This window comes from Schistocerca cancellata, chromosome 1 (assembly GCF_023864275.1).
Source record: "Schistocerca cancellata isolate TAMUIC-IGC-003103 chromosome 1, iqSchCanc2.1, whole genome shotgun sequence".
NCBI classification, from domain to species: domain Eukaryota; kingdom Metazoa; phylum Arthropoda; class Insecta; order Orthoptera; family Acrididae; genus Schistocerca; species Schistocerca cancellata.
The window spans coordinates 1,032,048,272-1,032,061,140 of record NC_064626.1 but is presented as its reverse complement, the minus strand read 5'-3'; the positions used below and the strand labels follow the sequence as shown (position 1 = coordinate 1,032,061,140).

At 40.7% G+C, this 12,869-nt stretch overlaps 1 protein-coding gene across 1 annotated transcript in view; it reads left to right on the top strand.

Annotated features, from left to right (window-relative positions):
• Nucleotides 1–12,869, top strand: part of LOC126089526 (tectonin beta-propeller repeat-containing protein) — a 235,915-nt gene that overhangs the window by 174,455 nt on the left and 48,591 nt on the right. Inside the window, exons 13-14 of the mRNA XM_049906916.1 lie at nucleotides 211–314; nucleotides 6,044–6,186. Coding sequence (XP_049762873.1) covers nucleotides 211–314; nucleotides 6,044–6,186 — 247 coding nt within the window. The remainder of the gene's footprint in view (nucleotides 1–210; nucleotides 315–6,043; nucleotides 6,187–12,869) is intronic.

Genomic DNA, 12,869 nt, shown 5'->3' with positions numbered 1-12,869 from the left:
ACAATTTATTGGTTGTGAACTGTGGGCTAAAACTGGGAAACTTTAAAAATTTATTTAACTGTCTAAAAGAAAGTAGTTTAAGTAAAGCATCATGCAGAGATTTTATATTTGAAGTTCTTACCTCTTTTGCCCCTTATAGTATTCATTCTGAATGTGTTTCGAAGAAAAAAAAATGCAAAATTTTTGTATGTTTTGTTGTGTCTGTTTCAGTGTGCTGTCAAGCAAATGGAGTCCATGGTGCACCAAGTCCAGGGTCAATATGGGCAATAACAGGGCTTGGTGATATATTTGTTTTTGATCCAATTAATTTAGAGGTTTGTAATATACTATTGAGTGTAAGTCATTTCATTATATTCTTTATTATCATTTTCATCATTACATAATTATCCTTGCAATTACTAATAAATGTCTCCTTGTCTGTAATGAGAGAATTTAATTTTTAGAAAAAGCATAGTCCATTTAAAATTACTTGGTAGCTAACATCTGTCATTTGCCACTATGGTGTTGCCACATTAGCCACTGGCTACCTCTTGGTTACAGGTAACACACAAACACAAGAATCACTTATGCTGTTAATGTGTAATGCTTAGCAATGTTGGAGGTCATCGCTGCAAGGTTTGTTGCAAATGTGAGATGTTCTGTCAGCAGCTGATTTTAAATGACCAAGCCCTGAATTTAAACTCATATCCAAAACAACCACAACCCTGTGATGTGAAATGTATTCAAGAAAGTGGTGGTTAACAAACTGAGGCACAACTAAACTCATGATCGCTTAGTTTACAGCTATTACAGTTAGTCTTTACGAGAAACTCAAGACAGAAAAAAGTTGAATTTCAGTGCTAAAAGCAGACTGTAATTTCTTGGTATCATCGATTACCTGAAACTGTCCTCTCATTGGCTACATGAGCTGCCATGTTACCAACTGATGAGGAGTCCTTGTTGACACTTGGTTGCAGGTTATAGACGACACAGGAAGATTCCAGATGGTAGAAAAATAAAAGCAAATAAAAGTCAATGTAATGAAAAAAATTGTGGCAAAGAATTAGAAATACAAAAATATGTTTGGACCAGTTAATTGAATAAAAATGATAATCAGACTCTTTTGATTAGATTTAGAAATAAAATAATTTCACAACATCTGATGAGATTTGAACCTGTGATCTCAGCATGACAAGTTAATATGCTAACCATTGCACTGACATATAACACTTAGTCATGTTGTTCTATTATTGACTGTGATCACCCAGTCGCAGTGATGAATTACAGTCTTCAAAGACTTTATTTCATGCACTGTTGTGCAAAGCTTATCTAATGTAAGCTGAGCTGTCTGATTACAACAGCCACATGTGTTATGCTGGATCGCGTCTTGTGCAGGAGTCTCCAGTAGTGCTGTGTATAAGTAAAAAAGTTAATGTTTAGGAAATAAAAAAAATGGAAGTTGCATAGTCAGAAGCTATAAACAGTGATTAGATGGATGGGGCTGATCCGTTGCTAGTGCACAAATACAAGGGAAAAAGGCAAAAATAAACACGTTTGATATGAAAGAATATTAGGAAAAGTATAGATTGCCACTCACTCTAAGGATGAACATTTATTCCCAACACTAGCAAGCACACATGACTGACACCTCCAGCAGCTTGGACCAGAATAAAACTGTCATGTGAAAAAGCAGCAATCTGGAGGAGGGCAGGGAAGGGGAAGGGATAGCAGGGTATGGGTAGGCGGAGAGAAGCCCCCCCCCCCCCCCCTCCCTCCCTGACTCCCTGTCCCACAGCCTCCCGCAGCCTGTACCTGATGGGGCAGTTTGTCATGCCTCCCTCTAGTCACTGCAGACTCCAATCAGACAGTACTCTTCTCTTCCCCTATGCATACCCTGCTATCTCATCCCCTGCCCCACCCCCTCCAGATTGCTGCTTTCGTTCCATGTGACTGTTGGGTTCCAGTTTGAGCTGGCAGAGATGGCAGTCGTGTGCATGAGGTGTGCTTGCTTGTGTAGATGAATATATGTGTGTTTTCTTTTCAGAAGAAGGCTTTGGCCAAAAGCTAAGTGTTTAATGGTCTTTTTGTTATGACTATCTGCCACTTAGTTTGTCATCTTTGTGGTGAGTAGTAACCTATCCATTTCCTTATATTGTTGATATTCGAACATGGATTTTACATTGTTTGATTTTGTCACATTTTGTAGTTTCTTCCTCCTAGATCCCTTATAACCAAATACACATTCCTTGACTAGTGCCATATATCTGAGTATAAAATACATTTAAGTTCTTATAGCATACCACTTGAATGTAGCCTTGCCTAAAACCAGAAGCAATAAATAAAAAATAAGTATCGAAACAGCTCTGGTGGACTACCATTACAATGTGTTTCATACACTTTGTAGCTGCAGAAGACCATATATTTATACAAATGAAATATTCACTTCTCTAAGCATTTGTCTTTATTTCAGTCCATTTATCTTACTCTTGTCTGGGAAGTGGAGATTTCACTGAAGTTTATTTTTAACACCAATATACAGGATGATTATAATTGAAGTTAAACTTTCAAATTGTTATAGAAATAACACCACTGATCAGAATGATGTCAAATTGCAATGGAATATTATCAGGGAAGGGAGAAAATGTACGGCAGAAGAAATATAAATACACTCCTGGAAATTGAAATAAGAACACCGTGAATTCATAGTCCCAGGAAGGGGAAACTTTATTGACACATTCCTGGGGTCAGATACATCACATGATCACACTGACAGAACCACAGGCACATAGACACAGGCAACAGAGCATGCACAATGTCGGCACTAGTACAGTGTATATCCACCTTTCGCAGCAATGCAGGCTGCTATTCTCCCATGGAGACGATCGTAGAGATGCTGGATGTAGTCCTGTGGAACGGCTTGCCATGCCATTTCCACCTGGCGCCTCAGTTGGACCAGCGTTCGTGCTGGACGTGCAGACCGCATGAGACGACGCTTCATCCAGTCCCAAACATGCTCAATGGGGGACAGATCCGGAGATCTTGCTGGCCAGGGTAGTTGACTTACACCTTCTAGAGCACGTTGGGTGGCACGAGATACATGCGGACGTGCATTGTCCTGTTGGAACAGCAAGTTCCCTTGCCGGTCTAGGAATGGTAGAACGATGGGTTCGATGACGGTTTGGATGTACCGTGCTCTATTCAGTGTCCCCTCGACGATCACCAGTGGTGTACGCCCAGTGTAGGAGATCGCTCCCCACACCATGATGCCGGGTGTTGGCCCTGTGTGCCTCGGTCGTATGCAGTCCTGATTGTGGCGCTCACCTGCACGGCGCCAAACACGCATACGACCATCATTGGCACCAAGGCAGAAGCGACTCTCATCGCTGAAGACGACACGTCTCCATTCATCCCTCCATTCACGCCTGTCGCGACACCACTGGAGGCGGGCTGCACGATGTTGGGGCGTGAGCGGAAGACAGCCTAACGGTGTGCGGGACCGTAGCCCAGCTTCATGGAGACAGTTGCAAATGGTCCTCGCCGATACCCCAGGAGCAACAGTGTCCCTAATTTGCTGGGAAGTGGCGGTGCGGTCCCCTACGGCACTGCGTAGGATCCTACGGTCTTGGCGTGCATCCGTGCGTCGCTGCGGTCCGGTCCAGGTCGATGGGCACGTGCACCTTCCGCCGACCACTGGCGACAACATCGATGTACTGTGGAGACCTCACGCCCCACGTGTTGAGCAATTCGGCGGTATGTCCACCCGGCCTCCCGCATGCCCACTATACGCCCTCGCTCAAAGTCCGTCAACTGCACATACGGTTCACGTCCACGCTGTCGCGACATGCTACCGGTGTTAAAGACTGCGATGGAGCTCCGTATGCCACGGCAAACTGGCTGACACTGACGGCGGCGGTGCACAAATGCTGCGCAGCTAGCGCCATTCGACGGCCAACACCGCGGTTCCTGGTGTGTCCGCTGTGCTGTGCGTGTGATCATTGCTTGTACAGCCCTCTCGCAGTGTCCGGAGCAAGTATGGTGGGTCTGACACACCGGTGTCAATGTGTTCTTTTTTCCATTTCCACGAGTGTAGTTACAAAATGTAGCAATAGATGACACTGTACGCATCATATTTTAATAGCGGTCAACTACAAATGACAAATGAATTGTACAACAATGCCTAAGGTGTATGTTTGACACTAAACAAACTGTACTACTCAGTGTGAATGGGTCTACAGGTGTGATTCTGTTAGTTACATAAGCCCATCCACCACTGCAAGGTCGTATCACATCGGATGGGAAAAATCGGTTTTTAATTTTCCTGAGGCCAAAAACCACATTAAAAGCATCACTCACATGAATTTTTAATTGTCCTGCGGCCAAAAACCATGTGAAAAGCATCAATCACATTGGTTTTTAATTGTTCTGAGGCCACAAACTGCATAAAAAGTGTCAATCAAATTCAAATCGGATTATTAATTTCCGTGTGACTGGTGCAAAACAGGTTCAATACGCTGTCCACCATTTTCTGCAACAAGTTGAAATTGAGAAACACTATGTTCCATAATGGGTTGAAGTGTTTCCAGATTCATGTTCAGAATGTGTTGCGCAATGCGTGCCTTCAATGCAGCTAAGTTTGCAATGGGGACACTGAACACAATATCTTTCAGATAGCCCTACAGCCAGAAGTCACATGGACTAAGATTAGGTGATCGGAACGGCCAGGCTGTAGGGAAATGGCGGCTGATAATTCTAGCATTTCCAAAATGGCGCTTCAGCAGCAGCTTAACTGGATTTGCAATGTGCGGAGGTGTGCCATCTTGCGTAAAAATGATCCCATCCATACATCCACACTGTTGAAGAGCTGGAATGATGTGGTTGCGCAAAAGACACTGATAGCGCTTACCAGTGATGGTACAGGTAACAGGACTGGAAGCCTCTGTTGCTTCGAAAAAATATGGCCCTATGATAAATGATACCATAAACCTCCACCACACAGTGACCTTTTCAGGATGAAGTGTTACTGCTTGATTTTAGTGTGGATTTTCTGTTGCCCATATTCGGCAATTCTGTGTATTGACATATCCTGTCGGATGGAAGTGGGCTTTGTCTGTCCACAAAATCTTCCACGACCAATCATTGTCCACTTCGATGTGAGCAAGAAATTCTAAAGCAAAGGTCTGTCTTGCTGGCATGTCAACAGGAAGCAACTCTTGCATATGGGTAATTTTGAATGGATAGCAAAGAAGGATGTTTTGTAGCATTTTATGCACTGTGGTCACGGGTATGTCCAATGAGTGGGCAATTCTCCATGCACTACACGTTTGTGCACCACCACCACTTGTCTCCTCCTGCATTGCTGTGGTCACTGCTTCCACTGACATTAAATCAATTAGTTTCCTCCTTCTACCAGGTTGCACACCAAAAGAACCCGTCTTTTTGAATTTCCGGATCATTTTCTACAGACCCAAGGCAGTCATTGGACCAAAGCCTTTTTTCAAGCCCTTCAGTGTCTGGAACTTCTGCAGAGTGATGTGTGCACAGTCATCATTCTTGTAACACAGCTTTACAAGCAGAGCGCGACCCTGTATTGAGACAGTCGTGCTGACGTCACAGACGCGAAAGGAGGAGAAGCTGCCATGTACCCGGCATGTTTATACCAACTTCAGTTGGTTGTGTGCATGACAGGTGTTTTCATTTATGTATTCTGACACAATACAACGCCATCTATTGATCAATTTTCACACTATTTTTTTCCTTCTGCCATATGTTTTCCCCATTCTCTGATAATATTCTGTTGCAATTTGACGTCATTCTGACCAGTGGCGTTATTTCTATAGTGTTTTGAAAGTTTAACTTTAATTATAATCACCCTGTATTTATTTATTTTTTATTGTGATACACATTCCATGGATCTATTATTGCTTGATAGCACGATACTAATTAACAGTCACATACAGAGATTAGAAATATAAATTTCACCTATTACCTAAACACAGAATTTGATTTATAAAGTAAAAAAACCATGCTTATATTTGGAAAGTGATTTTATATTGTATAATTTTAGGCAGCCCAGCAAAAGGATGATTTCTATGTGCAAGAAATCGATATTACTGGACGAGGTTTGCCATATGAAGCACAGCTACACAATGGTTTTTGCCCAGGTTCAGAACTCATTGTGACAGGATGTGTGCATGACAAAGCAGACAGGTTAGTGCATTTGAACCATTGTGTACTATGTTCACAGAAATAATATTGGAATTCACTGTGAGTAGTTATCTCCTTCATTATTTACACATATAAGATGTCAAATGTATAAGACATTCAGCATTCACAATGCAGATCAACACTTCCATTCCTCTGTCCTTGTAAACTCTAGCGAAGTTTCAGTGACTACTGCTGTGTATGATTGTGAAATATTGTGTATTTTAGAGAACAAGGAATTGGTTCAGTTGCATGAATCATGAGAATGGTAGAAACCTCTGTTTAAGAAAATATCAGCCTCATTGTGAGACACATGTTGACATAAAACAGTTGTTAGTGAATAGCCCAGATACTTACTGAATCTCAGCTGTCTTGGAGTTTCCTAGGTGTGTGGGTCTCCAGCTATATGGACTGCATAGTTCCCTAGTGTCTCACCAGAAGACAGTGAAATTCAGACTTTCAAATTTGAAAAATTCCAGTCATTTCAGCTTGAGTGACCAATCAGACATTACAATATGCCTTCAGCCGAAAGAGACATAGTTTTTATGCATCTTGAGCAGTACTATAAATTGAGAGTAAAGAATGGTTCTGTAAAATAGAATATGTTTCTGCAGGAAAAAATGGAAGAAGTTATGCGTTCAAGGATTGAACAGCACTTAAAAATCATTTAAGGAGTTGTGGAATGGTACTTTCCTGACTTAGACAAATTCATTGTATCAAGCATAGTCTGCTGAAGTCAAAAGAACTAAGCATGTATTTTATTTAAAGTTGAAGTATACAAAACGCTAAAGTTGAGTAAGTATGTTATGATTTTCAAAGAGTTAACTGTGTAAAATGTTGAGAATTGTTAGCAGAATTGAGAAACAGATGAATGACAGGTTGAGGGAAGAAAAACAAAATTGTAAGTGTTGAGCAAGAAAAAACTCAGGTTTAATATCAAGTTAGAAAGTTATAAAAGCACAGTTAATTTCCTGCGGGTTTGAACGAATTTGCCTTACACCATGTCATTTTCAGTGCTGTCTGTACTGCCATACAACTGTAGTATACACAGCTAAACTTACCTGTTGTAATGCCGAGCAGAAGTTCATGTAAAGAGCTTCAGTCTTCTCACAGAGAATTTTGTATAAATTACTTTGGTAGCCTTGCATCATGGATCAGGAATTGTCATGTATCACCAGAGAGCAAAAAGTTTAATAAATAAATGGCCAAAAAGATCTGTATGCTGAGACCAAGAAAGATTCCAATTCTCATCTTCTGCCAGCTCAAGCACTTCACTTACTAAAAAACAAGGGAATGTAGCAGAGGCCATTTGTAATAAAATTTCCCAATACTTCAGAGAGAATGTCTTGTACATGTAGTGCTCTGCAACTTGCAGATATTGAAAATAAGGGTATCTGGTAAGGATCCTACACAGTGTAGCAGTATTCTAAAAGAGGATGGACAATTGTAGTGTAGGCAGTCTCCTTAGTAGATCTGTTACATTTTTTAAGTGTCCTACCAATAAAATGCTGTTTTTTGGTTGGCCTTCCCCACAACGTTTTCTGTATGTTCCTTCCAATTTAAGTTGTTCATAATTGTAATTCCTAGGTATTTAGTTGAATTTACAGCCTTTAGATATGACTGAATAATCATGTAACCAAAGTTTAATGGATTCCTTTTGGAACTCATGTGAATGACCTCACACTTTTCATTATTTTGGGTCAATTGAAAATTTTCGTTCCATACAGATATCTTTCTGAATCATTTTGCACTTTGTCTTGATCTACTGATGACTTTATTAGTTGATAAATAACAGCGTCATCTGCAAACAACCTAAGACGGCTTCTCAGATTGCCTCCCAGATCTTTTATATAGATAAAGAACAGCAAAGGGCCTATAACACTACCTTGGAGAACGCCAGAAATCACTTCTGTTTTACTCAATGTCTTTCCTTCAAGTAATACGAACTGTGACCTCTCTGACAGGAAATCACGCATCCAGTCATGTAACTGAGATGTTATTCCTCAAGCACACAATTTCACTACAAGCCACTTGTCTGTTACAGTTTCAAAAGCCTTCCGGAAATCCAGAAGTTTGGAATCAATTTGAAATCCCTTGTCAATAGCACTCAACACTTCATGTGAATAAAGAGCGAGATGTGTTTCACAGGAACGATGTTTTCTAAACCCATGTCGACTGTGTGTCAATAGACTGTGTTCTTTGAGGTAATTCATAATGTTTAAACACAATATATGTTCCAAAATCCTGCTGCATATCGACGTTAATGATATGGGCCTGTAATTTAGAGAATTACTCCTACTACCTTTCTTGAATATTGGTGTGACCTGTGCAACTTTCCAGTCTTTGGGTACAGATCTTCCGTTGCGTAAACAGTTCTACATGTACATGACTACTCTGCAATTCACATTTAAGTGCTTGGCAGAGGGTTCATCGAACCACAATCATACTATCTCTTTACCATTCCACTCCCGAACAGAGCGCGGGAAAAACGAACACCTAAACCTTTCTGTTCGAGCTCTGATTTCTCTTATTTTATTTTGATGATCATTCCTACCTATGTAGGTTGGGCTCAACAAAATATTTTCGCATTCGGAAGAGAAAGTTGGTGACTGAAATTTCGTAAATTGATCTCGCCGCGACGAAAAACGTCTTTGCTGTAATGACTTCCATCCCAATTCGCGTATCATATCTGCCACACACTCTCCCCTATTACGTGATAATACAAAACAAGCTGCCCTTTTTTGCACCATTTCGATGTTCTCCGTCAATCCCACCTGGTAAGGATCCCACACCGCGCAGCAATATTCTAACAGAGGACGAATGAGTGTAGTGTAAGCTGTCTCTTTACTGGACTTGTTGCATCTTCTAAGTGTCCTGCCAATGAAATGCAACCTTTGGCTCACCTTCCCCACAGTATTATCTATGTGGTCTTTCCAACTGAAGTTGTTCATAATTTTAACACCCAGGCACTTAGTTGAATTGACAGCCTTGAGAATTGTACTATTTATCGAGTAATCGAATTCCAACGGATTTCTTTTGGAACTCATGTGGATCACCTCACACTTTTCGTTATTTAGCGTCAACTGCCACCTGCCACACCATACAGCAATCTTTTCTAAATCGCTTTGCAACTGATACTGGTCTTCGGATGACCTTACTAGACGGTAAATTACAGCATCATCTGCGAACAACCTATGAGAACTGCTCAGATTGTCACCCAGGTCATTTATATAGATCAGGAACAGCAGAGGTCCCAGGCCGCTTCCCTGGGATATATGATTTTTAAGTATGGAGCTATTGCATCAGTATACTCTGAAAGAAACCTAATTGGTATAATGTCTGGACCAGAAGACTTGCTTTCATTAAGTGATTTACGTTGCTTCACTACTCTGAGGATATTTAGTTCGATGTTGCTCATGTTGGCAGCTGTTCTCGATTGGAATTCTGGAATATTTACTTCGTCTTCTTCTGTGAAGGCATTTCGGAAGGCTGTGTTTAGTAACTCTGCTTTGGCAGCACAGTCTTCAATATTATTTCCACTGCTATCCCACAGAGAAGGCATACTTCACATTCGACCAGAATCTCTTTGGATTTTTTGCCTTGTTTGGAGACGAAGTTTTGTTGTGGAAACTATTATGAGCATCTCACATTGAAGTCCGTGCTAAATTTTGAGCTTCTGTAAAAGATCACCAATCTTGGGGATTTTACACCTGTTTAAGTTTGGCATGTCTGACCCATTTTGTGTACCAAGCTAGTGCCTTCTCACATTTTGCAGCACCTAAGAAATGCTTTCATCTGGCTGTAACTTTAGTTTGGAAAGGTGGTAATTATTCTCATTCTGGAGATTGGGTCAAGCCATGTTCTTATTACAGTGTAGCCCTCATGGTGTATATGGGCAAGGAGTTCATTCTTAAACTTTTTACTTAAATTATATTGACATTATCTAGTAATAAATCATAATCAGGCAGCTATATTGATGGCGCTTCCTTGGCTACTCCCTTCTTATCTGCATGATTTTCATATTTTGTATTTCTGGTATTTTCTGAGACTGGTGTTATCAGGAGAGTTTTGCCCCTCAAGGAAATGTTTCAGGTTTTACTGTTTTTACCACAGTATTCAACAAGAACGTCATTGACAGAAAAGGGCCCCATGAACAGTTTTTGGATTTTGTTCTCATTTTGTGGCCTCCCAGTAACTGCATTTCAGTTACAGCTGATGCTGAGGAGATAGGTAGTAGGAAATAATGAGCATGAATTTCCATTTTTAAATACTTCCGTCATCATCATCACTATCATCCATTTATTTCCACTGCTCAGTAAAGACCTCCTACAGATTTGTACCTGAATTATCATCTTCAGCTAAATACATCCACATTTCTCATGTGTGTATTAGATAGTCATCTCAATCTTATTTCTATATCTTGAATCTAGTGGAAAACTTCCTTGGACCCTCTACCATTGACTTGCTAGGCTATACATTTTGTCCACCTCCTTTACATTTTCATTACAGTCATAATTGTGCCAGCCATCCTGATTTAGGTTTTCCGTGATTTCCCTGGATAAACTGACTAAACCAGAGGTTGTACAGAGTTTCAGGGAGAGCATATGGGAACAATTGACAGGAATGGGGGAAAGAAATACAGTAGAAGACGAATCGGTAGCTCTGAGGGATGAAGTAGTGAAGGCAGCAGAGGATCAAGTAGGTAAAAAGACGAGGGCTAGTAGAAATTCTTGGGTAACAGAAGAAATATTGAATTTAATTGATAAAAGGAGAAAATATAAAAATGCAGTAAATGAAGCAGGCAAAAAGGAACACAAGTGTCTCAAAAATGAGATTGACAGGAAGTGCAAAATGGCTAAGCAGGGATGGCTAGAGGACAAATGTAAGGATGTAGAGGCTTATCTCACTAGGGGTAAGATAGAAACTGCCTACAGGAAAATTAAAGAGACCTTTGGGGAAAAGAGAACCACTTGTATGAATATCAAGAGCTCAGATGGAAACCCAGTTCTAACAAAAGAAGGGAAAGCAGAAAGGTGGAAGGAGTATATATAGGGTCTATACAAGGGCGATGTACTTGAGGACAATATTATGGAAATGGAAGAGAATGTATAAGAAGATGAAATGGGAGATACAATACTGCGTGAAGAGTTTGACAGAGCACTGGAAGACCTGAGTCGAAACAAGGCCCCGGGAGTAGACAACATCCCTTTAAAACTACTGACGGCCTTGAGAGAGCCAGTCCTGACAAAACTCTACCATCTGGTGAGCAAGATGTATGATACAGGCGAAATACCCGCAGACTTGAAGAACAATATAATAATTCCAATCCCAAAGAAAGCAGGTGTTGACAGATGTGAAAATTACCGAACTATCAGTTTAATAAGTCACAGCTGCAAAATACTAACGCGAATTCTATACAGACGAATGGAAAAACTGGTAGAAGCCGACCTCGGGGTAGATCAGTTTGGATTCTGTAGAAATATTGGAACATGTGAGGCAATACTGACCTTACGACTTATCTTAGAAGAAAGATTAAGGAAAGCATTTGTAGACTTAGAGAAAGCTTTTGACAATGTTGACTGGAATACTCTCTTTCAAATTCTAAAGGTGGCAAGGGTAAAATATAGGGAGCGAAAGGCTATTTACAATTTGTACAGAACCAGATGGCAGTTATAAGAGTCGAGGGGTATGAAAGGGAAGCAGTGGTTGGGAAGGGAGTGAGACAGGGTTGTAGCCTCTCCCCAATGTTATTCAATCTGTATATTGAGCAAGCAGTAAAGGAAACAAAAGAAAAATTTGGAGTAGGTATTAAAATCCATGGAGAAGAAATAAAAACTTTGAGGTTCGCCGATGACATTGTAATTCTGTCAGAGACAGCAAAGGACTTGGAAGAGCAGTTGAACGGAATGGACAGTGTCTTGAAAGGGGGATGTAAGATGAACATCAACAAAAGCAAAACGAGGATAATGGAATGTAGTCGAATTAAGTCGGGTGATGCTGAGGGAATTAGATTAGGAAAGGAGACGCTTAAAGTAGTAAATGAGTATTGCTATTTCGGGAGCAAAATAACTGATGATGGTCGAAGTAGAGAAGATATAAAATGTAGACTGGCAATGGCAAGGAAAGCGTTTCTGAAGAAGAGAAATTTGTTAACATCGAGTATAGATTTAAGTGTCAGGAAGTCATTTCTGAAAGCATTCGTATGGAGTGTAGCCATGTATGGAAGTGAAACATGGACGATAAATAGTTTGGACAAGAAGAGAATAGAAGCTTCCGAAATGTGGTGCTACAGAAGAATGATGAAGATAAGGTGGGTAGATCACGTAACTAATGAGGAGGTATTGAATAGGATTGGGGAGAAGAGAAGTTTGTGGCACAACTTGACGAGAAGAAGGCACCGGTTGGTAGGACATGTTCTGAGGCATCAAGGGATCATAAATTTAGTATTGGAGGGTGGCGTGGGGGGTAAAAATTGTAGAGGGAGACCAAGAGATGAATATACTAAGCAGATTCAGAAGGATGTAGGTTGCAGTAGTTACTGGGAGATGAAGAAGCTTGCACAGGATAGAGTAGCATGGAGAGCTGCATCAAACCATCTCAGGACTGAAGACCGCAACAACAACAACAACAACAACAACAATATGTTCATCTACATTATTTTAATCTTATTACAGTTGATTTTTAGGGCT